This window comes from Strongylocentrotus purpuratus, unplaced genomic scaffold, assembly GCF_000002235.5.
Source record: "Strongylocentrotus purpuratus isolate Spur 01 unplaced genomic scaffold, Spur_5.0 spur5_scaffold_4, whole genome shotgun sequence".
NCBI classification, from domain to species: domain Eukaryota; kingdom Metazoa; phylum Echinodermata; class Echinoidea; order Camarodonta; family Strongylocentrotidae; genus Strongylocentrotus; species Strongylocentrotus purpuratus.
The window spans coordinates 15,216,662-15,242,262 of NW_022145610.1; the positions used below are offsets into that span (position 1 = coordinate 15,216,662).

At 41.8% G+C, this 25,601-nt stretch overlaps 1 protein-coding gene across 1 annotated transcript; it reads left to right on the forward strand.

Moving 5' to 3' along the window:
* The first annotated feature begins 12,204 nt into the window (after positions 1–12,204).
* Positions 12,205–21,023, forward strand: LOC585922 (death domain-associated protein 6). Its single transcript, XM_785727.4, has 2 exons — positions 12,205–12,357; positions 17,428–21,023. Exons 1-2 carry the CDS (start codon positions 12,220–12,222, stop codon positions 20,005–20,007), a joined length of 2,718 nt encoding a protein of 905 aa, XP_790820.2. The 5' UTR covers positions 12,205–12,219; the 3' UTR covers positions 20,008–21,023.
* Positions 21,024–25,601: the final 4,578 nt, after the last annotated feature.

The window sequence follows — 25,601 nt, forward strand, 5'->3', positions numbered from 1 at the left end:
GCATGGGTGCCGGTAGCTTGGGCGTTGGCGTTGGCAATGCAGGCCCCCTTGGGCCTTGCATGGCCGCCATTAGCTTCTCCATGCTACTCTCGAGGCCCGATAACCGGCTATCCATGCTTTTATGCAAACCGGATAACCGACTATCGATGGTCTTGGTCAGACCGGAGAACCGGCTATCCGTTCGTTCCTCGAGTTCGGCAACCTTTGTTTCCAACCGGGAGATTGTCCGGGTATCCGGATTCTCCCGCATCGGCCGCGGTGCGATATCCACCTTCCTGACCCCTGGGCCTTTCTCGCCCTCGTCCAGTGTCAGTGCTTTGACCTGGCGGGCCCGGCCGTACATGGCCCTATGGGAGTGTTGGAACCAGCGGATAGACTCCACTGCTTCCTCCACTGTGGAGAGGCGCTGGTTCAATGCCTGATGCCCAGCCTCCTTATCCCCACATCCCTGGCACATTCGCAGCACCATTTGCCGCTGTACATATGCCTCAGGTACCTCGGGAAATGCCCGAGATGCCAACCGGTGAAGCCGGTCCGCCCATTCCAAGAGGGGTTCCTCGGCCCCCTGCTTAGCGGTGTTAAACTCGAGCAGGACGGCTTCGGGAGGTTCCCGATACCCGAATCTGCCCTCTAGATGGCGCACCATCCCGAAATACCCTACCCCCGGGTCTCGCTCTTGCGTCATGTCAAAGAAGTCGCTTGCCGACCCATCCAAACACCAGCATAGTTGGTTTAGACGCTGCGGGTGGTCCCATTCGCGGGCATCCGCAAATGCGCTGAATTTGCGGAAAAATGCCCGCCAATTTCCCCGCCCGTCATACACCACAGACTTTGGCATCGGCTGGTATGAACCCTTGCCCCGCTCCCATGCCTGCGTGTACGCAGACGGTCGGCTAAATGCCTCTTCCCTGGCTCGTGGTGGCTCCCCGTGGGGCCGGCGGTATCGCTCCCCGCCCCCGCCCCGATGGAATCCGCTTTCCTCGGGGGCAGGCCCACTCGGTTCGTCCTGGTAGGCCCTACGCGGGGGATTGCTCCCCCCCGTATTGTAGCGGGTTCCAAACTCTCGGGGTTGGGTGGTATTCCCCTCCCCCCAAGGCTGAGCATCGCCACCCTTATTCCCAGTCCGAGCTGCCGGGTGAGGGGGCTGGCGTGCCAGTTCTGCTCCATTCGGGGGAGGATATCGGTCGTGGGGGTACACTGGTGCCCCACGCTCCTCATCCCTGTCTTCCCCCGAGGGATCTGCTGGCGTACTGCCAAAATCCCCTGTTTCGGACAACGGCCGAAAGCCGCCCGGCCGTATGGGGAAATCCCCCACGGCCTCCCTTGGGCGGAAGTCCAGACTCCCCTGGAGGTCCTTGACCTCCTCGTAATCCGGAGACGCCTCCAACAGCTCTGGAGTAACTTCGCCACACTGCGCCCGGAGCCCCAACAGACCGGCTACGCGCGCCGGCGTCGCTCCGGGAATGGCGAGCAAGTCCTCGAATGAACAAGAGTTCAACGGAACCTTGGCCATATTGATGCTACCTTAATAGTAGTAAAAACTTGGTGCGGGTCCCCACAACCAAAAGCCTAGGCTACACCTTCAATTTAGTTCCCCCGACTGGTAGATAATCTCTACCAGTAGGCCAGCCAACTCGACTTGGGTAATTACCCCTTGTTTGTATGCCTCGATCACGAGGAGGAGGGTCTGTATAAGCCCCTGAATCTCTATTACAAAGGGCTCTGTTCCCTCAGAAGTAGGCATGAAGTAAAGTGAACTAAAATATACCAAAACAGTTAAAATAACGTGAATTGATAAGTTATTAACTCACCCACTCTCTCCCTAAAAACCCACCGTGAAGGGGAGCTAACCCCCGTCACCACAGGCACACCTCACACAAAAACAATCAAATACGGTACACTAAACCAATACAAACCCACGGTAGACGATGCACTGACTCCGGTAAACGGATAAACACCCCCCTTGCCTGGAATCAGCAACAAAAAAACAAAGAAAAAAAACTAGAAATATAATCTACCCTAGGAACAAAAAAAATATCCCGGTATATAGCAACCGAGGGGACCGGTCGAATACCAATAACACCCAAAAACCAAAAATTAATTAAACCTCTGTAAACCATCCCTTTAATCCAAATACCAGCCATGGAGCACGTAAAGCATAGGCAAACACACCCCCTCACATGGAGACAACCCGACGAAAAAGGACTGACGAAAATATTATCGTGACGGTATTGACTAAGAAAAAGAAAAAAACACCCAGCACGATAATTAAAACAAACAAAATATTTAATAGAAACAGAGGTACCCCTTTAATCCAGGGTTTACAGATGGAGGGAACACGACCCCGTCCCCTGGAGCCAACCCAAACAACAACAACAACAACTTCCATTAGACCAAACAACTGCGGCGGAACTAACCACCCATATCAAAATTGAAAGCTAAAATAAACACACCCCAATATTACAACCGTCCTTAATACCCCATTACACCAGGTTTCAACAGGTGAGGGGAATAGAACCCCTTTCCCTGGAATCAACCCGAAAAAACAACCAAAAATATTTTTGGTCGGACACTGCAACAGCAAGAAATATTGGTCCCAAAAATCAAAGCTTAAATATACAAATCGCAATAATACCCCTGTCCTGAATCCCCCCTCTAATCTGAGTTTCACCAGGTGAGGGGAAAAGAACCCCTTCCCCTGGAATCAACCCAAAAAGGAGAGCTGAATTCCTCCGCCCACCGCGACGAAAAAATAACTCCGTCCCAAAATACATACACATATAGGCCCAATAACCCAATAAAACAAAAAATATAAAAAAAAAAAAAAAAAAAAACTAAATCTTCCCTTTAACTTGAATCCCGAAGGGGAAATATCCCCCCTTCCTTATAGACCCAGTCACAAAGAAAAGCTCCACAAAATGGACCTACCTCTAGAGAAAGATCCCATACACAATAAAAACCAAAAAGAATAAGCACAGGGTCTGGGAGAGGCCTATGCAGTAATATTTAATAAAAATAGATAATATACCAAGACCAATCCGACCTGTCCCTGTAAGCTCATTGGCACACGTGCAGAAAAATCATTCCCCACACACACACAAATCGTCACGAAAAAATAATTCCTTCGCAAAAACAAAAACTGGACAGCCAAAAATAAATTGTGTAGATCTATCTTGTGAAATTGTGCAATATTAGCCTGGTTATGGACCCATCCAAAATAACCCCTCTAAATGCAAGTGGTATCACGGAAGGAAAAATACATCCCCAAAATAAAGGCTGATAATTAAATCCACCTTGAGGTAATTACCTCGCCACAGCAAGGAGGAAATTATCCCAGGCACCTCATCGCCCCTCGCACTAGCTCCCAGCGTGCAAAAGCAGCACGCTCGCTACACACGAGGGCTCCACGCACAAAATCACGAGCACTTCACTGACTTCAAACAATAGCCAGCTAAAGTTCGATTTTACACAAAATAGAAATTAGTTCAGAACTAAAAGAATAGCAACGATGGGTACTCACCCTGCCTTGCAAACGCAACCAGGCTTGAATTCCACTGACACACTCCAAAAACTTGCAAATAAACGATAGTTTTGGTGACTCCGAAAACACTTTCACACGACTTTCTGAAAAAATCTTGCGAAAGAGGCAGACCCAATTTCGCAATAATCCTCCACGGCGCACCAAACAAAAATATAACCCCGGGCTCATGCGGCCTCGAGCTGTGCTGGTGAATGGGAAATCCCCAAATCACCGCGGAGTAATCAATTCCAAAGCGACGCCATATCCAAATCACAAGTGGGAAAAAAGCCCCAACTTGCAAAAACGAACACACAAACAAACAAAAATACAATTATAGCACTGGCATGGCTGCCTAAATGCTCACACACCCCCACATTCCCCCTCTCATGGAAAAAGGCACCGAACTTCGCCGAATCCCTCGGCCCGTCTCGATTCCCTCCGAAGGGGGGGGGGGGGGGGGGGGTCACTCACTTTCACACCAGCAATATTATCCAAATACCCAGCACATACTACAAATCCCCCATTTTCCCATCTCCCAGGAGAAGGCCCCGAACTTCACTGAATCCATCAGCCCTTCTCGGGTTCTTCCCAGGAAGGGGGGGAAGGGCACTCACACCATTCGTCCATCACAATTCACATCATTCACGAATAAAGCAAACATCGCTGAATATGACGTCAGCTTCGGCTCGCATTCGGGAATTCCCAAAATGCATTTGTGTACATGGATACATGAAACAATATTACCTACACCACTAGCATCCGTACTAGATTTACATACATTACGAAACCCACCCGACCGGGGAGGAGAGCACCGAACTTCGCCGAATCCATCAGCCCTTCTCGGCATCCCTCCCCGACTGGGCACAATACCGACCACGGTTACAACGAGTGCCAACCGGAACTACGCGCGGTCCACCCCACTACCATCGCCCGGAAACTAGGTTTCCCCTGCAATGCGCAGCTAGGTTTCCCCCGCGCTTTTCCCGCCGGCGCGGCCAGACTAGGCAAGGGGTCCCCGTTCCGTTAGAGAAAACACACAACAGAACAAGAGACAAAATCTCCCCAAAACGGTGCATCCCGAGGTCCTAGTTGTCCGTGACGCCAATAAAGTAGGCTGTACGCCTACTTGTTAGAAGCAACCATAACTCACTCACCTAATTTGGCCTTGAGGGTAATTCGTCCTCCAGGTCCGGATAGGTGCTTGATACTTGGTTACTGTCAGTGCTGAAGAGGTAGAATCCGGTCGTGCAGCTAGTGGTGTAGCCAGTAGCTCAACTCGGCTGGCCTCTGAAGTGGAATGCCGCCCTCTAATGGTGAGGGCGGCACCTGTCGTCTGCTAGCTCTGGCTGCTCTGCTCCACTATATTTATGGCCTGCTACAGGACAGTCGCCCGTCCTTCGGTGCGATGCCTCTCAGAGAGTCCACAACTCCCGCGGGTAGCCCGGTGACGGAATTCCCCTGCCACCGCTTCTCAATCTCCGCAAGTTCCACATAACCGTCGGAGTCCTCGTCTAAAATCTCAAACAACACCCTCAGAGAACTGACGAAAGCTTTTGGTAATTCTTCCATCTTCGAAGGGCTTACCTTATCAACATTGCCATAGCAGGATAAAGACGATGTTACAGATGAAATAAGTTTTTCCAGCAGAGGACGTTTGAGTTCGGTTATGTTGTACTCTGGCAAAACCATAATAATGCCACACGTTTGCGGACGTGCTAAATCTTAATCACAAGAACACGACGCGCACACTTCAAAATCACCGATTGCCTAGAATGCTAAATCCTTTGAGCGCTAATATACGTGTAGTACTAGTAGTATCAGTTTGCAACTAATTCAACCAAGGTTGAATTGCTTATCCGACGTTCTTTTTTTTTCTCTCCAACATTCAAACTTCCACGAGATATGAAATAGTCCAGTTTATTGATGATAGCGCTAATAAGAGATATTATACATCCAGCTGATTGATACTAGTCAATTTTACAAACTGCCACTGCAGGTACTGAAATTGCTTTCACCACGCACATCACTAAAATATAGCCTATATAGCTGAATAGAAAATTGTATGATAGCAAATACCACTGAACTGTAGGCTTCATTGACCCCAAAGAGAAATGAAAAAAATAATCTTTGGGTCCCAGGGCCAGCTCAATTTCGGTAGCATAATCAATAACGACAGCGAGGTTAGCAGTAGCTGGCGACATACTAAAATAAGCCAAAAAGTAGACCTTGTCTATTATACCACCACCCCCCCCCCCCCCCCCTCCCTAAAAAAAAAAAGAAGATATATGACAAGTATTCCTTTTCTCTAACATTATGATTTGTTGATAAAATCTCCAGCACTTTGTAAGAGTGTATTATTTCGTGAGGCTAATCTCTGTTACTTTACCCTCAGATAATCCGAGAGGGCTATAATCTCATAACCGGGTGCATTGTGATAGACAGGCAGAAAGATAGAAAAGGGAAAAAGTATGGGAGTATACGAGTGAGAGGAAGATGATGATGATGATGATGATGATGGTGATGATAATGATGATGATGGTGATGATGATGGTGATGATGATGGTGATGATGATGATGGTGATGATGATGGTGATGATGATGATGGTGATGATGATGGTGATGATGATGATGATGATGGTGATGATGATGATGATGATGATGGTGATGATGATGGTGATGATGATGATGATGATGATGGTGATGATGATGATGATGATGGTGATGATGGTGATGATGATGATGATGATGGTGATGATGATGATGATGATGGTGATGATGATGGTGATGATGATGATGATGATGGTGATGATGATGATGAATGATGAAGATGATGACGGTTATTTTACCTGAGCGGCTAAGAAAGAATAAATGCTTAATAGTAAGCAACCAGAGGACCGACGGCTTTAGGTCCACTCCGATGAACCTGGTTATGAGGATTAATGCCTTATTATACCAAAGGGCACTAGCGCATCAACTTGGTTTCGAACCCGGGTCATCGGGTGATCATGAAGATGAATGATGAAGATGATGATGAGGATGATGATGATGATGATGATGATGATGATGATGATGATGATGCTGCCGTGCTGCTGCTGCTGATGATGATGACGACGACGACGATGACGATGATGCGTGATGACTTAGTCAACGGTATTTAACTATTTAACGACTTCCTCCTCTGCTAGGAAATATTTGCGCTTCCATTGCAATTTCTGATATAGGGTCGTTCAGAAAGCTCAAATGAGTTTCCTTCCACTGTTCTCTTTCTTCGCAATATTTAGGTTTTATGCCAAAACAGAGAACAGAGAGGTAGTTATAGTTTATTATAAATTTGAAAGGGGCTCAGTCTTCGTCATAAATTGTGGCTGTTCCCAAAGTTCATGTCATGGCCAAAGAAGTAAAATTATGGCTTAATTATGTGTGCCTAAATGTTTCTTAGAAAATTTAGAGATGAAGAGTGTGACTTCGACAGTTAATACATCACTTCTAAGGTTAACTGAATAAGAATAAGACCTGATAAAGTATGGAGACCGCTTAGATAATGGTGAGACGCATCAAGCAGCTAATTTGGGTTCAACACCTGCAACCAGGGGCCGATCCAGCCAGCGGCAGGGGAGGGGGCCAAATTTGTGAGAAAATATTTAGCGGCGAAACAGCCAGCCGATAATTCGCTCAGTGTGTGTGTGTGTGGGGGGGGGGAGGGGTAGTGAGCACTAATTTTTTTTTTCTTGTGGGGGGGGGGGGGGGGGAGGGCCTCGAAAATTTGAAAAATCACCCCCCCCCCCCCCACCCGTTATTAACGTGTTTTTAATTTGCCTATAATTATAATTACATCAAAACAAATAAGAGATTGTTTGATGCGGCAAAACTGTGGCTTAAAAAAAAATTATGATGAAGTAAAGTGTAATACGCTTCACATTTCTGTTTACACGCAAGTCCTTTGTTGCCATTCATTTACACGTTAAAAATAAACCCGAGTTGGGCGTTTTTGTGGCGGTTTACCTCGGCGCCATATTTGAACAAACCTACATTATATATCATATTATGAATAGGGCCTCATTATCCCATAGGCCTATTTGAAAAGTAGAATTTTGAAGAAGAAAAATCTCAAGAACTCGTTGTTTTAGGAGGATGACATCTTTTAACAAAACAGTATGCAGTCTTCAGACTCGAAATCTCTGAGAGCTCGTAAAGGGCTCTAGAATTAAACTGGTTTAGCGCCATCTAGTGACCTAACTTTTTCATTATCTACTTTCTTTCATCTCAAATAATTGTTCATTTATGCTATCAATTATTCAAGTTAAACTTGTAGGCAGGCGCGGATCTAGGATTTCTTAGGGGGGGGGGGAGGGAAATAATATGCGAGCCAAAAATTGATACGTAATGGGGACACCGGCAGTGGCAATTTTTTTTTTTTTTTTTTTTTTTTTGGGGGGGGGGGGGGGGGGGTAGACAAAAACAAAAATCCCCATCACCCCACTCTTACATGCAAGCCCCGCTGAACGTTTCTCGGCGGGGGTCAAGGGGTGGAGCTCCCAGATGCTCAGGGGTTTTATACATTAAATTATCGTCAGATGAGCATATTTTTATACCTTATTTGTGACACTGGTCATGAATTGGCGTGGTGTCCAGGGGCGGAGCCCCCGGAGGCCCAGGGGTGTTAGGCAATAGATTACGGTCAGATGAGCATCCTGGGGCCTGCCTTGGGGTCATTTGTTGGGTTCAGGGGGAGAGCCCCGGAAAATCAAGGCAGAGGCGGCCCTCCGGGGGGGGGGGGGGCAGGGGTTAGATTTTAGTTAGATTTTTTAGATACCCCAAAAGGGCCCCTTTTTACATAAGAAAAGTGCCCCTTTTATTTTGTAAGAAGTGCCCCTTTTACTTTGACAAGTGCCACTGTTACTTAGTAAACGTGCCCCTTCCCCCTTTTCACCTCTAACGAGTGCCCTTTTTATTTTTGACACGTGCCCCTTTTCCTTCGACATGTTCCCATTTTCCTTTGCAATAAGTGTCCTTTTTCCATTCTCATAAATCTTGAAATTATCTTGAATAAGTGCCATTTTTAATCTCTAGTAAGTGCCTCTTTTCAGGAACGAGAAATGCCCCTTTTCACTTTTGATAAGTGCCCCCTTCACCTCTGATAATTGCCCTATTCAAAACTGAGAGATGCTCCTTTTACTTTGACAACTGCCCCTTTTTTTCCTTTGTAAAAAGTGCCCCTTCTCCTTTTAATAACTACCCCTTTTTTAAACTCGGATGAGCACACCTTTCATTTTAATATGTGCCCCTTTTATTTTCTAATAAGTGCCCCTTTTCCTTATGATAAGTGCCCCCATTAAAAAGAGAGAGCTCCTTCCCCTTCTCATAACTACCCCTTTCCCTTTCTAATAAGTGCCCCCTTCTCATTCAACAAATGCACATTTTCCTTTATAATAAGTGCCCCTTTTACATTTTCATAAGTGCCCCTTTTTATATCTGGTCAGTGTCCCTTTTCACCTCTGGTAATTCCCCTTTAATAATGATACGTGCCCCTTTTACTTATAAATGACCCTATCAAAATCTGATGGGTGCCCCTTTTCCGTCAACAAATGCCTATTTCCCATTTTCGTAAACGCCTCTTTTTCATCACTGGTGAGTGCCTCTTTTCAGGTGAAAAAATGCCTCATTTTCACCTCTTATAATTATCCTTTGTACTTTGACACGTGCTCCTTTTCTTTTCTAATAAGTGTCTTATCCCCTTTCGATAATTGCCCCCTTTTCATGTAATCATTAAACGTGCCCCTTATTTAAAGCGACTAAGAGCAATTTCCCCCAAAGTTCGCTCGCTGCGCTCGCTCGCATTTAAAGATGATATAATTATGTTACTTATCAAAGGTCTTTTCAGTCTTCCGTTATGAGAATGTGCCTATAACCCCATCACGATTGGCTTTTTTCCTCTTTATAAGATGTAATTTTTCGCACTGCGACCTCACAGATCTTTTTAAAAAAATTCGCTCGCTCGTAAATGCATATTCCAGAAAGTGCCCTTTTTTGTTGGTGCCCCCCCCCCCACTTTGGAAGTCACTCGGCCGCCCCTGGCTCAAGGCTTTTAATAGGCATTTAATTACGTCAGACGAGCATAATGATACCTTATTTGTGACACTGGCAGGTCACTAATTGGCTTGGGGTCCAGGAGGAGGAGCCCCCAGAAGCTCGGGGTTTTAGGCATTTTTTTAGCGGTTAGACATGCATGCAGTGGCCCGCCTTAGGGCCTTTGGTGGGGTCGAAGGGCGGAGCCCCGGAAACTAAGGGGTCTTAGGCATTCAATTACGGTCAGATGAACATATTTTGATACCTTTTTTGTGACACTGGCAGAACACTAATTGGCGTGAGGTCCAGGGGGCCGAGACCCCAGAAGCTCAGGGGTTTTATACATTAAATTGTCGTCAGATGAGCATATTTTTATACCTTATTTGTGACACTGGCAGGACACAAATTGGTGTCGGGTCCAGGGGGCGGAGCCCCCTGAAGCTCAGGGGCTTTATACATTTAATTATCGTCAGATGAGCATATTTTATACCTTATTTGTGACACTGGTAGGTCACTAATTGGCGTAGGGTCCAGGGGCGGAGCCCTCAGAAGCTCAGGGGTTTAAGGCATTTTATAACGGTCAGACAAGCATGCAGTGGCCCGCCTTAGGGCCTTTGATGAGGCCGAAGGGGCGTAGCCCCGGAAACTTAGAGGTTTAAAGCATTCAATTACGGTCAGATTTTATATTGTGACACTGGCAGGACACTAATTGGTGTGGGGTCCAGCGGGCGGAGCCCCAGGAGCTCAGGGGTTTTTAGGCATTAAATTACCTTCAGATGAGCATCCAGGTGCCTGACTTTGGGCCCTAGGTGAAATCCAGGGGACAGAGCCCCCGGAAGCTCAGGGGTTGTAAGGCAGATGAGCAATTTAAAATAAAACAAATTGGCCTCGAAAATCGGAAAATTACGTCGTAAGATATTTCGTTCAGAGGTTGTGGGAAGGAACACTTTTTTTTGTGCAAAAAAAACTTTCCCCCTTTCCCCCTATTCTAGAAGAAAGCAGTAAAAATCAGAGAAGCAGGCTGATGAAAGTTTGAATGAAATCGGACACAAAAATGAGAAAATTGTAAATGTTTCAAAGTTGCAAGCATGGGCTTTTCAAGTCTGAATTAGGGAGATATCTTGATTGTTTTGGGGGAGATGAGGCGTGATAAATACATCTTGTCGTAGCACCAAGCACGTCATGAAAAGTGGCACTTTTCATACCTAAAATGGTGCGCAGTCATACGAGATGAAATTAGGCACTTATAAAAAGGGGGAAATGCACAAAGGAAGTTTATAAAAAGAGAAAGGGGCATGTGTCAAAGTAAATGGGTACGTATACAGGTGAATGAGGCACTTTTTGCATGTGAAAAGGGGCCAGTCATTAGAGGTTTAAGGGGGCACTTATACAATTGAGTGGGAAGGAACTTTTATTACCAAGGAAAAGGACAAGTTGGCCGGTCAGAATATCAGAGATAATCTTATCAGAGGTGAAAAGGGGGCACTTAGTAAGGGGAAGGGGCGCTTAAATGAAAGGAAAAGAGGCACATATGGGGTAAAGGGATATTTTTTAGAAAGGAAATGGGGCACGTGTCAAAGTAAAAGGGACACTTAATTATTACAGGGGAAAAGGGGTACATATACTTCTCGCGCACCTGAATGATAATAGTAAATATGCCGTTCTTGTGAAGCGCATATCACGTTACGATTTAACCGCTTTATGAGCTTTCAAAGGAACGTAATTACAACCTCCCCCCCCCCCCCCCTGGCATGAGCTCCGTCAACCGGAATTCTACCTAGCAGGTACCGATTCACTATATACTTTACCTGGGTCGAGTATGGCAAATGTAGAATAATGTCTTGCCAATTAATAAAGGCCATAAGTGACGCGGAATTCCAGCCCGGCCCTCCCTTAAAGGCCCACTGTACTGCACTACTTGTAGCTACTTGTGCCCTCTATATAACAAACAATGCCTAATCGGTGACCATTGGTCCCCCATGATCCTCTTTTTCTTATGTTAACTGAGAGCTGAGTCGATGAGATAGCCACCTGTCCAGTGACCTTGCAGGGCGCTCTAATCCCTCCTGTAACCTATGGCAGATAAGCTTTAAATAGTCTTGAGATATATAGTCCCTGCACAGCAACACTCATCAGAGGTGCATGATCAAACACAATTGGGGGTATTTGGGCATTTATTACAATAATATTAAAGGATCAGGGGCAAGTTGTCAAAGTAAAATTAAGGGAAACCTATCAGATTTTAATTGATACTTGATACTTGATGAGGTAATATAATTTATGGGCACTTATCAGAAGCTGGAAAGGGGGCACTCATCCGGCACTCATGAGAAACGGGAAGGGGCACTTGTTAGAAAGAAACAAGGGGGCCCGCACTTGTCTGAAGCAGAAAGGGGCACTTTGGGGTACTTGAAAAAGTGGGTGGGGAACTGTGCCGGGTGCCCCCCTCCCCCGGACCACGCCCTTTAATTAAATAGCTCGATTTCTGACGCAGCATTATATATATATGCGCAGCATATTAATATTAAAAGCATTCGAATTCACAACTTCCGGAGTTTGGTACCAGCAGTTTGACACTTACACAATATGTAGTGTATAGTGTATAGTAGTGTGTAGTGTAGTCTACCCCAAAAATGGCGGCGACTAACAGTAACAAAGCACCAGACGAAACGGAAGAAGAGGTGTTCCTTATAATTGACAGTGATGAGGAACCAGCCCAGGAAAGTACAACAAATACTGCGCAGATCGATTATAAATCTTTATTTGATGAGGTAAGGTGTTACTGTCCGTATTATGATTCGAAATTAGGATTTTTATCAGAGGTAAAACAAAGAGTCGATAACAAAGAAGACACAGAATTGCGTATGTGGGGCATGTATAACTCTATGAGAGTTCACCGTGCACCAATGGCAAGAGTCCCCGCGTTGTTGTGCTGTGCTGCTGCTGTGCCCGGTAGCGTTATTTTTTTATGCGGCACAGATTGGGGCTTTTTTTTAAAAGGGGGTCTTGAAATTAGCTAGGGCGCGTTAAATGATGAGAGGAAAAGGGGGACATCGGAAAAGAAAAGGAGCATGTGCCAGAGTAATTATCAGAGGTGAAAATGGGGCACTTCTTACACCCTCAAAAAGAGGCACTCGCCAGGGATGAAAAAAGTCGGTCATGAATAGGAAATGGGCATTTGTCGACGGAGCAGATTTTGATAGGGGCATTTATAAGATATTACATATTGTTAAAAGGGAAATTATCAGAGGTGAAAAGAGGCAATGACCAGAGATGAAAAGGGGCACTTATGTGAATGAAAAAGGGGCACTTGTAATAAAGGAAAATGTGCCATTAGTAGGGTGTCTGAACGATTTTTCAATTTTCAATTTGGGATCGTTTTTCACCATTTTTGTTTGATATTTGAATTAAAAATGTAATCAGAATAATACATTTCAAATTTCAAGTCTCGCCGATGTTTCTATCAAAAGATACAGCCCCTTCAAAATGCTGAAATATTCATAGCATTTTGCTCAGAATCGACGAAAAAGACGTACACGCAGAGTTATGTTGTTTTGCTAAATTTAGCCAAACAGCTGTATCGCGCGATATGCAAGCGTATGCATATCGTACGCAAGTTGCTCAGCCAATGCGCGACTTGCAAGCTTGAGCCACGCTGTCTCCGCGATATGTGCCATTGACTAGTATGGGTGGCCGTTCCCGCTATAGAACCCGGAAGTGAATACACGTTGTAGTCAATGGCAATATCGCGGAGACAATCTCCGCGATATTGCCATTGACTACAACGTGTATTCACTTCCGGGTTCTATGGCGAGAATCGGCCACCCATACTTTCATTCACTATAAGCGCACATGTTACGATGTAACCATGGTTTGGACTGAGCGGAGCTCACGCCTCCCTTATTAGCTGATTCCAAAAATGTGGGAAGGGTATTTTCAAACTGTTATAACAAATGATCCCTTGGGGCTAGCGAAAAAAAAAGCATCTGGATATTATCCTTACGTCTAGCCCTGCTTAAGCCGCGGGGCGGCAGCTCAGGAAAGTGGCAAATTTTGGAGCTAGGATGCAAACAACATTTCAATCGCTGTTTTGACCAAGATATTTTTAGAATTCTGGGGGTGGCCCCCGATGGGGAATATGGAGAAAAACCTGCTCTTTCATATGACACCTCATTTATTGAGTTTCACCTTCAGGATCATTTGTTATAAAGGTTTGAATTTCAAATTTTTTCATAAAATCATTGACCAATTTTGGATGGTCGCGCAATGCACGTAGACCACATAGGGAAGCGTACAATCTCTATGGGAAGGGTTTTAGCACACAACATTGGGTGCGCGATCAGACACCCTACCATTAGTTAAAAGAAAATGGGCACCGATCAGATTTTAAAGGGACATTTATCGGAGGTGAAGGGGACACCTATCTGAAGTGAAAAGGAGGAACTTCTCGTACGTGAAAAGGGTAATTTACCAGAGAAGGGGCACTTATGAGAAGGGGAAGGGGCTCTTTTTAAATGGGGAACTTGTCATTAGGAAAAGGGACACTTATTAGAAATAGAAAGGAAAAGGGCACATGTGAAAATATAAGGTGCGCTAATATCCGAGTTAAAATGGGGGGTCGTTATTAAAAGGGGAAAGGGCACTTCTTACAAAAGAAAAGGGGCACTTGTCAAAGTAAAAAAGGCATGTACCTCTCAGATTTAAATAAGACAATTATCAGTGGTGAATGGGGCACTTATCAAAAGTGAAAAGAGGCACTTCTTGTACCTAACTAGGGGCACTTACTAGAGATTAAAAGGGCACTTATGTGAATGAAAAAGGGGCACTTGTAATAAAGGAAAATGTGAACTTGTCGAAGGAAAAGGGGCACGTGTCCAAATAAAAGGGGCATTTATCGGAGTTGAAAAGGGGAAGGGGCAATTTTACAAATTAATAGGGGCACTTCTTAAAAAGTGAAAGAGGCACTTTTTGGGTGCTTGAAAAAGTGGGGGGGGGGGGGCACTCTGCCCCCCGAGAGGGACGCCTCTGCACACAATTATGGCTTACCCATTATGATGATCGAACTGCCTCTCAATCGTAATTCTTAAAGGCATCGTTTAACAATGTTAAATCTGAGATGCATGGCCCTATATGGTATTAACCCTGTAACCGATCGTTGGCCGATCAGATATGATCGGACAATAATTTCTGATCGCCGATCAATAAAAATGATCAGAAGAAAATCGGCAGAATTTTTTATATATTTTTTTTTAATGCCGTGGATTATAATGTATGCATACATTTTTTTTCCATTGTCCTTAAAATCCAAGATGGCGGCTTGCATATTTCACCTCTTCTCTTAGAGACCAATATTATTAATTTCAAAGTCATGGAAAGGCATAATTAAATATCGACAAACATGGTCTACAACAACTTCAAATGACAAAATAATCCCAGCTATGCATGTTTTTTAGCATTTGATAGCTCAAAACTTGAACATTTTCGGCATTAAAAAAAATTATACTGATAAAGTTCGAGGGTGTCGCAGGCCTTAAATTTCGTCATTTTTAGGGCAAGGCCAGTTTGGCCTCGAGTACCTCATATTTTTAAGGGCACCAAGGCCAAAATATTTTTACAAAAAGGGCATCGAGGCCAAAATATTTTACAAAAAGGGCATCGAGTATGAGGCCAAAAAAATTGATTCTATTTTTGTTAGATGTCATGTGTATTTTATGAAACTTGTGCAGGATCAATTTCCCATGACTTTTAGCACCAGCTTCTTCACAGAATGTATAGAGGTCTACGGTACATACAAACAAGCAGGCGCGTAGGGGGGGGGGGCACGGGGGGCACGTGCCCCCCCTAAAATTTCCAGGATCGGTTGAAATTTTGTAGACCCCTTTTTTTTTACCTCGATCGATTACATGTATGTGCCCCCCCAAACACCAAACTCTGGCTACGCGCCTGCAAACAAGGCGGTGGCCCGCAAGCCTTAGATTTAGCAGCCAGGAGCAAGGGGCAATTTTTTTTTTAAGTTGCCCTTTGCCACGGGAATTTACCAGAGCAAGGGGCAATTTTCCAAAAACAGATAGGCCGCTTATCTAATCATAAGTTCAAAGAGAGTCTACAAATGTTAATTTCATAATGTGAATAGATCGAACGATCAATTTAATAACTTTTTAATCTTAACAATATGAACAGGAAAGATTGATTAAGAACATCAAACTTGCACATTAAACAGTATTTTAAAGTAACTAAAAATATTGATGAGCAAATGAATAAATAAATTGTCAATTTCACAAACATCGAAAGTCAGAAGGACTTAATTGGCAAGTTTACCGGGCCGGGTATTCCAAATCAAAATCGCACCTCACACACAAACCTTCCGCCACTCTCTCGGTAGTAGGAGCAAATTTGAAGAAATTATCTTTTTAACTGTTGTATAGAAAGGTCTACATAGGCCTAACTAATGAAATAAGATGTAAAAATGTCCTTATAGACATTCGACAGCTGAAAGTGACACGCTCAGCTCAGTTGCGTAACGTGCATTCACGAAACCAAAATCGTTCCTCGCACACACACTCTCGCCACTTTTGGTGGGAAGCTGTCGGGCTGGAAGTTTGCCAGCGAAACCGATGCACCCTCGGAATTTTACCGGGACTCGAAACGTTCGTCTTGGGAAGCTGGCGGGGTAGCTTTTTGAAGCGTGGTCGGCAGGTGGCAAAATGAGAGTAACTACGATCGAGAACATCGTAGGTGTTCTTAACTTATTAATAAGATAATTCTAAATTCTATTTGAGATAAAATAATAAACTAGGCCTACAAACAAACCTCGACAGATCTCTAATGACTATTTGAATGCTTGTTTATTTCTCCATTTGACGATTTGTTTTCTTGATCCTGGCCTTCGATTTGTACGTACGTACGCGTGCGTGCGTCAACAGCATGCACCATATGCATATCATGCGATCGCATAATATGAACGTACGTACGTACGTGCGCTAGCGATAGCGCATTGCCTATATAATAACAAAGGGCGCATTTTCACGGCACTTGCGCCTTATTAAAGCACTAAAATACGAAGCTAGAAGAGAGCTCGTGGGCGGCAAACTGTTCGTGATTCGTGTATTTTTACTGTTCTAATAATTTATGGGCGCATTTTCACGGAAAACACTTGCGCCTTGCCGTCTAGTTTTAGATGATTATGGGCGCAATTGGTGGTTTTATGTGCGCAAATTTAAAATAAAAAGGGCACGTCCAGTTGGAAAAAAAGGCACGTCGGCCAGTTTGAAAAAAAGGGCACGGCCTTTTTGGCCGTGAATATATCTTTTTTTGGGAGGGCACCGCGGCCAGTCATAGGGGCATCGACGGCCTGGCCGTCGATGGCCGTCGATTAATTTAAGGCCTGGTGTCGCTCCGATCTGATCAAAGCCCCTATTTACAGGGTTGCTTTAGACTTGAGACTAAATCGCAACAAAATGACTGTAAAACATTGCAAATGATACTAAAAAATATCCATATCTTTCAGAAATAATGATATTAGAGGAGTAACAAAGACATTGATCTTAAGTTCAGCTAGCTGTCATTTTTTTTATGAGACATTGTCCTGCAGTTTACGAGAGATGGCAGCTGAGAGAAAAAATATGTGGGCCTTTAGATCATGTGAGATTTGTGATAGTTTTGTTTCCTATTGTAAAGACATCTTAATCAGACATGTACCTGGAAATGAAAACTGTCTCGGGTAAATACTTATGGGATGTGTCATAGGATGAATTTTCACTGATGTAAAGTTTTGTAAACCATCCTGATGAATTGGTTCAGCATCTTCTAAAACTTGTTTATTTCTGATTTTTACTTTCCAGTTTGTAACCTACTCAAATGACCAGTTGACAAAGATCAAAGCTAAGGGAGCAGAGAAGATCAAGAAGCATCTCGTAAAAGTGTTCAAGGCTGCAAGAGAAGACTACCTCTCATCGGAGGAGTTCAGAAATACTATCCAGCTGTATCTTGCAGAACTTCAGAATCCGGATATCAAAGACCAGACCATCTTCTCGGTGGTTCGCGATGTATTGATTCATCTCAAGAATGCTTCCAAGAAACCAAAAAAGACGAAAGGTAGCAAGGCAGATTCAGAGGCAAAGAGGAATGGGGATAATATTGTGAGTAATGGGAGCATCGAGACACATACAGCGGGTGTAAAGACTATAAAGACAGAGCCAATATTTGACAGCCATGATAGATCTGAAGTATCTGGGACTAAGGATGTGAATGATGCTATGCCAACAGGAGATGTAGAGAAAGAGGTAGCATCTACCAGTGGAGGTGTTAGCTGTAGTGACATCCCTAATGGGGTTGGAAAGAAAGTGGCAGGACCTGAAGATGCAAAGAAAGCATCTCAAAGTTCTGATCAAGAGAAACCATCATGTAGCAAAGAAAGAGGTGGCGAAAAGGAAGAAGGCGATGTAGATAAAGCAAAACGGCAGAAAAATATCAGAAGAATGGAGAAACTGATGGGAAGGTTAGATAAAGAGATCCGTAGATACGGTGAGAAAGAACTGAGCCTGGAGGAAATGGGTAGAGATGATTCGTCTCATATGATTGAGCATAAACTTAGAAAAAGATTTGTAGAAGCCTGGCAGAAATGGTGTAAGCTGAAGGGCCACGAGGCGAAAAATGGACGTGGTGTAGAAAAGAAAGTTAATTATAGGGGTACGAGGTACCCCGAGATCAACCTTAAAATCAGGAAACTAGTCAAGCTTGGTACATTTCCAGATTTTCATGATGTGTTCTCTGTTATCAAGCAGACTAATCGGGTGAAGAAATTAGACATCCATGAGCTTGATCTGCGTCCGCTGGCTATTGAAGTGTTTAAGGATGTAGGGGAGCTGTTGAGTAAACGTAGAATCAATGACTACATGTTCAATCCTGGGTACGCGTCCTTCCTCGATACGCCAGTCGACCCTGCAACTGAGGATGCAGAGTTGAAGACGAGGTTGGAAGAGAATGACGTCAAGAGTAAGGAGATGATGGACAAGGAACTGGAGAAGCACATGCATCTGGCCAGAGAGTTGCATGTGCCGGGGGTCGAACCAGAGTTTGATAGAACTAGTGAACCAGAGGTTGATCCAGATGGGAGTGAGGATGACCTTGAAGAAGGAGATTGGATAGAATATGTTTCTGACTCGGATGAAAGCCAATCTGCAGAGCCATCAGCGGCCAAGAGTCCCGAGACAGATGTGACAAAGATGGAAATCTGTCAAGACACAAACAATCCAAACGAAAACAAAACAGGAGAATCTAAGAATCATCTGCTTGGAGATGAGTCACTTTGTGGTGATGATGCGCCTCAGGCAAAAAAGATCAAGCTTGAAAACTCTAGCAATGATTCTCAAGTAACAGGGAGAACATCTGTAGCTGTAAATGGAATACCTCAAAGCAGTACAGAGGTCAAATCAGCCCTTATGTCTAAGTCAACAGAAATCTTGCATTCTTCTCAGGCAATTGTGAAAACAGAAGCCGTAAGACCAGGTGTTTCCTTCAAGCCTCCATGTGAAACCACCACTGTTAATGTCCCCTCGCCAAGTGAACTCGGTCGTAGCTTAGCCATGCTTCGGAAGAAGATACTATCGCAACCGTGTACCACCGGTAGCAAGCCCTTGCCTGCCTCTCAACATAGGCAACCAGAAACAGTATCCTGTAATAATACAAGAAAGGAAGTCAGAGTGGTATTAGGTACAACAGAAAAAGTGCCGGTAAATTCAAAAAAAGGAGAAACAGCATTAATAAAAAGAACAGGAGTAAATTCAGGTGTAGGTGTAGGTTCCTCGGGTACTGCAATTTTGCCCAACCAAACTGCATTACCCAGAGTGCATTTCAATTCACCTTCTACAAGTTCTTCTACAGCAAAGTGTAACGGTCCATCACGTATAATTCAATTGAACGTACCGCCCTCGACGACCACAAAGCCAGGTGGTCCATCACGTAGAATTCAATTGAACGTACCCGCCTCAACGACCACAAAGCCAGGTGTTCCAACACATAGAATTCAATTGAACGTACCCGCCTCAACAACCACAAAGCCAGGTGTTCCATCAGCTAGAATGCAATTTAGCGTACCGCCCTCGACGACCACAAAGCCAGGTGTTCCATCACGTAGAATTCAATTTAGCGTACCGCCCTCGACGACGATCACAAAGCCAGGTACACATCCAGGTCCAGTGCATCCCAATAGGGTACATGTACACACCAATGGTAATGCGGTGAAAAGAACTATCATCCCACCAAAAAGGAACTCTAATGCTGCAACCATTGCAACTACGAAAAGACCAGTGGCTCTTCCCCTCGGGCGTAAGAACTTCTCCCAAAAGACATTTAGCAAGCAGTCGAATGGCCCAAAAGGAAGCTATAGGGAAGATGATGATGGAGTTATAGTCCTTGAGTAAGTGTCAATCAGAGTTGTTAATTCATGATCTACTATGATGCATTGTAGACATGAATGCCATGTACATGTAGCCCTTCCAGTGAAGCTAAATCTTATCCTTCCGAGTTTATACAGTGTACATTTATTTATTTATTTAGTGCCAACATTTCATTTCAAGTGGCTGACTTATTATTTTAAAAATAAATGATATCTTCCCTATAATCTTTCGGTAGGTAGTAGTTAATGGAAAGTACCAGTACAGCGGTACTGCAATGAAGAGCAAAGAAGTATCAACTGCTAGACATTATCATTCATTATTTATGCTGTTACCACCAATAGTCAATTTGATCTATACACCTTTTTGCAGAAGTATTACTTGAAAGCTGATATTGTTAATAATATAGCACCATACGGCATGAATACATCTCATTTTCAGAATACCTATACTTATTCTGTGGGGTGAGGTTTCCTTTAACTTAAATGGAAAAAACTACTTGGTATGAACGCTAGACTTCGCCTTATCATTTCAGCATTTTTAAACAATCTCCTCTTTATCTCAAATTCTCAATCCATATTAGCAACACAATGGGCATTGTAGGTCATAGGTCAGGAGTCAAGAATGTCATACATTTATTTGAAATTTACACAAGCATGTACCTGTAGTCAAATACAAAATGAGTACAGGAGTGTTTCTAAGATTGGCACTTGTTCATGTTATTACTTATTTATTCATCAGTTTCAGTTTCATTTCATGTAAAGTATAACGTAAATCCCACCAGTTTGAAGAGGACAGTTGAATTTGTTCTCAAAATTGTTTTCATACACCCTGTAGGACTATTCAATGTATGTTATTGTGTAAAACTATCCTGCTCTTCTGAGTTGAATGTCTTGATGAATATTCATGAAGTGTGCCTTCCCATGTTTATGATGCAGAATTTGACCTGGGTCGAATTCACAGTTCACAACAACCCCAACACATTTTTGTAAATTTTGTTCATGTGCACAATTACAAGATTAAACGGTTACTTAAAAGTCAAATTTGTATTGATCTTTTTAAAGTTTTAACATTCATAGATATCATGTTTCATTTGTCAATAGAAAATTGGCAACTAAATTATGTGACTATGATAACATTTCAAATGTTTTATGAAGATGCCCTTTGATCAGGTACTTTTTTTTTCCCAATTTTTTTTCCCATTTTTTTTCTTCATTTTTCGTTTTCATTTTTCATTTTTCCTTTTTTTTTTTTTTTTTTTGGGGGGGGGGGGGGGGGGGGGGGGGGGGGGGGGGGTGGGGGGACGTGAAAGTGTTTCAAGAGAATTTATTGTTATTTGGGTAATGAAAAAGGAAACATGCCACCTATTGCCAGTATTAAAGTTCTCTCCCTATATGTATGTTTGGCAAATATCTCCAGTTAAAATGGCTGAAATTGCCTGCAAAATGCAAATTTAAGCATTTTTGAGAAATTGCTTCCTTTGTGTTTGTTTGTTTGTTTATTTGTTGTTTATCTTGTATGGATTGAAGTAATTCTGTAGAAAGTGCTAAGTGATGACAATGGACAAGACTGGAAATCATAGAGGTATTTTTGATGTACTTGATGTACCAGTAACTTGCAAGTAATCCAGTCCAATATCAGAAGCACTTTATTTTAGTTTTTATCAGCAATAGGTTCTCACGTTATGAAAGAATATACAGGTATCATCCCCTTTCTTCATTGGACATTAGACATAAAAGTTCAGAAATAGCAATATTAATATCATTTTTTGAGAACAATATGTCATTTGTAATCATGACTTATGAGGCATCGCATTGTAAGTCTGATAAGTTTCATGTTTAGGCTTTATACAACTTGAAAATGATGTGATAGGAATTGTGTATATAAAAAAAAAGAAATGTATAACTTGATATGAATTTGTTTGTTTTTTAATCGGGTATTAATACATGGAAATATGCTTTTGAAAAAGATCAAAATGTCTCCCTCTATGTTGGACATCTGATGGTGATTCATTTAAAGTCAAGAACATGGACAAATCAATTTTGTCAAAATGTGTTAAATTTGTAGTTGAAAATAAAGCTAGAGATACAAAGAAAACTTTATCCAGCCATCGATATAGCATCCAGTTTATCACACGAAAGAGTAAATTTTCATCTCATATCCATGTGCTTTAGAATATATAATATTTTCTTTACACTTCTTTTACCAACTTGAAAAGAACTACCGGTATAAAGAATGTAGATATATTTTTATATGCAGGGCAGACTGTTCCTCTGACTCTTGATTTTAAGTACCGGTACATGTTCATTTGTAGTGGAATAGTGCAAGAACAGAATAAATATAAATTTGTTTATCTAAGTGCTTTAGAAAATGAAATATGTTGAATGTTCTATTCATTCATTAATGAATTTTAACCAGAACTAAGAATCTGTTTACTTATTGCTTTGACCAATGATAATGACTGCTAATGAAGAAAACAGGCCTGTCTTCATCAGTTCGAGTTTGCCAAATTACCCGCTATTTTCAGACTCGGGATATTATCCCGAACCTCAAAACCATGCTTCGCCAGACCGATATGCTCATCACAAACTAGCTCGGACGGGCGCAAATAAGCCTGCTACATGTATTTCCCAAATAGTGGGATATTTTGGAAACAAGACCAAGATTTCTCTGGATGTTTTCTCGACCAATAATCCCGCTAATCTCAACTGCGGGCTCATGAAGACGCAAATTAACTGGTTAATTTGCAATCGGATCATCGGGATCATAGTTAAAATAGCGGGTTATTTGGCAAACTCGAGCTGATGTGGACAGGCCTAGTGGGTATATTAATGAACCATGAGAAAAAGGAAGTAATGTACTACATAGACATGAAGGCAGTATGTACATGTATAAAAGCTAATCTTGAGCTTTGATATATGAGCATCGTATGTGGAGAGAAAGCAATTCATTCTGGATTGATTATCCTGCAGTAGATTGATTGTTTGAACCAGTTAAATAATCTCACAAAAACTTGCTGAAAATCAATCATCTTCAGTAAAAACCACAACTCATTTGTGTTAAGCACATGGTGTTGGGCCTACTTACCTTATGGTAATTTCCTTATCTTTCTATGCTCATTACTCAGCCCCTATATATGTTCTACCAAAATTGTTTGGCATATGGCATTTATTTGTAACCTTGAACATTCAGTGTAAGTTTTATTGGATTATGTGAGAAATTATTTTCTATCATTACCAGAACTCCAGCTTATCTTAAAGGAAACCAAAACCTTCATACTAAGTTACTTTTATTGTAAAGTTTAAAAGATTTGAATAATTTGAACAAAATCGGGCAAGGAATAAGAAAGTTAGGGCTTTTTTAAATGACTAGTCACTAGAGGGCGGTATTCAATTTGATGACATCATCTGTGAACAACTCCATGCCTTTTGTACATAAAATTTCACAATTTTGTTGTTTTCTTCGTATTTATTTGTGCTCTTGATCCGACTTTATAACATGTGAAGTAGAATATCATTTTGCATTCTATATCTTGCTTTCAGGGGAGTACATTATCTCAATCACAAGAAAGAAGGAAATACATGTACATGAAATTGATGTACAAAAGGCATGGAGAATTGTCCACAGATGATGTCATCAAATTGAATACCGCTCTCTATTGAGTAGTAATTTCAAAAAGCTCTTACTTCCTTATTCCTTGCCCGATTTTGTTCAAATTTTCACTGATATTTTTCAAATATCTTAAACTTTACAATAAAAGTAACTTAGTATGAAGGTTTTGGTTTCCTTTAAACCTACCGTCAGTGTTTCTTGTATTCATTGAATAAGTTTATTATTTATTGTTACTCTTCTTTGAGATTTATTGTGATCGTGTAGAAAATCCAAGATAGGTCTAGGATATGAGAAAAGAGTTTTATATTTAATGACTTTATGTTACGTATATTATGTACATCTTGTGGATTTTATTCTCTTTGGTAAAACTGCTTATGGTCCAGTACTTTCAAAATGTTTTCTTAAGTGCTTGCTGCGGCTGTATGCATTTTTTTCAAAAGAGTCCATCATCAAAATTGGTTATATAAATATTGCAAAACTATTTACTTTACCTGTATCAAAGAACTATTGCTGAGCTAGCGCCATGAGCGTCCCTGCAATAAACTATTATTTTTATTACGGTATTATTATTATTTATCAATGAGATGTTTAAATAGTTTGATATTACTGAGAGGATGAGCTTGGTCCATTTCTTTAAAGATTACAAAACCAAAAAAAAAATTATTTAATAAGTTGACCCAGAGTTAAAAGGTGACTTTTTATTCAAAACAATTCAAACCAAACAATTCTGCACAATTTGTATCATGGTTAAGTAGCATGTTATTTTTTTCTCCCTTTTCACCCTTTTTATCTCATTTTCAAGTGATGTAAATAGTATTGTAAATGAAAATTTAATAATAAATGTTAACAATTATTGTAATTTTCTATTTCTTCATGTTTTTGTTCACAATGTCAAAGAGTTGCAATATAAATATGATGTGAAGGAGAGTGTATGTTTGTGGAAAGGGAGAGATGTCAGAAAATGATTGTAGTAATTTCTCATGAATTTAAAAGTAGTTGCTGGTAGTTGAATTGCATACTTGTGTTGCATACAGTGTATTACTTGTGTGGAATGTTTCAATGATTTGTAACGCATTGTGATGGAGAGGGTGTGTAACGTGTGTTTGAAACCATGTGTAAAGGGAGAGATGTTAGAAAAGATTGTATTACTATTCACATTTTAACGTTATTTTGAAAGTACATGTAGTTGAATTGTTTATTATTTGTTTGAAACATAAAGGAGGAATCTATGTTTTGTTCAGTGTCGATGAGTTTCAATACACTGTGAAAGAGAGAGTGTGTTCGTGTAAAGAAAGAGATGTTGGAAAAAGATTTTCACATTTTAACATGAATTTGATAGTAGTTAAATTGCATATTATTTGTTAGAAACATAAAGGAGTAAAACATGTTTTGTTCACAGTGTAAACAAAACTGTCTATGAGTTTCAGTATGTTACGAAGGAGAGAGAGTGTGTTTTTGTCAAGAGGGAGAGAGAGATATGTTAGAAAAAAATATATAGTACCATTCACATTTAAATGTTATCTTGAATTGCAGATTACTTGTGAGTATGTACAGAGAAAAACAAGGGAAACATTGTTTTAATAGTAGGAGAAAATATTCTTTGTTTTATTTTCATAATATTAAAAGTTGCCCTCGGGAAACTATAAAATCAGATATGAGGATCAGTAGTTCATATTTATTGTCTATTTAACAATTTATGGAATTTATGGTGTACAGTTAGCATGGTATATGGGTAGGCCCTACACAAGAAAACATGTACATTCATACAAAAAGACAAATTCAGTAAAATGGTTTTTAGTTGACAGAAAATAACAAAAAAACAAAAAAATAATATAATAGAATAACAATTTTGATTGATCCTTCACAATGTGATAGCAAAAGTCAAATGGTACTGTTTAGTAGTAATCAAGCTTCTTCTTCCCCTTCTTCTTCTTCTTCTTCTTCTTCTTCCTCTTCCTCTTCCTCTTCCTCTTCCTCTTCCTCCTCCTCCTCCTCCTCCTCTTCCTCCT

Coding starts and splice junctions, on each gene's coding strand:
- LOC585922 (XM_785727.4), top strand. CDS start 12,220: ATGGCGGCGACTAACAGTAACAAAGCACCAGACGAAACGGAAGAAGAG. Junction 12,358..17,427: donor ATAAATCTTTATTTGATGAG/GTAAGGTGTTAC, acceptor TTTACTTTCCAG/TTTGTAACCTACTCAAATGA.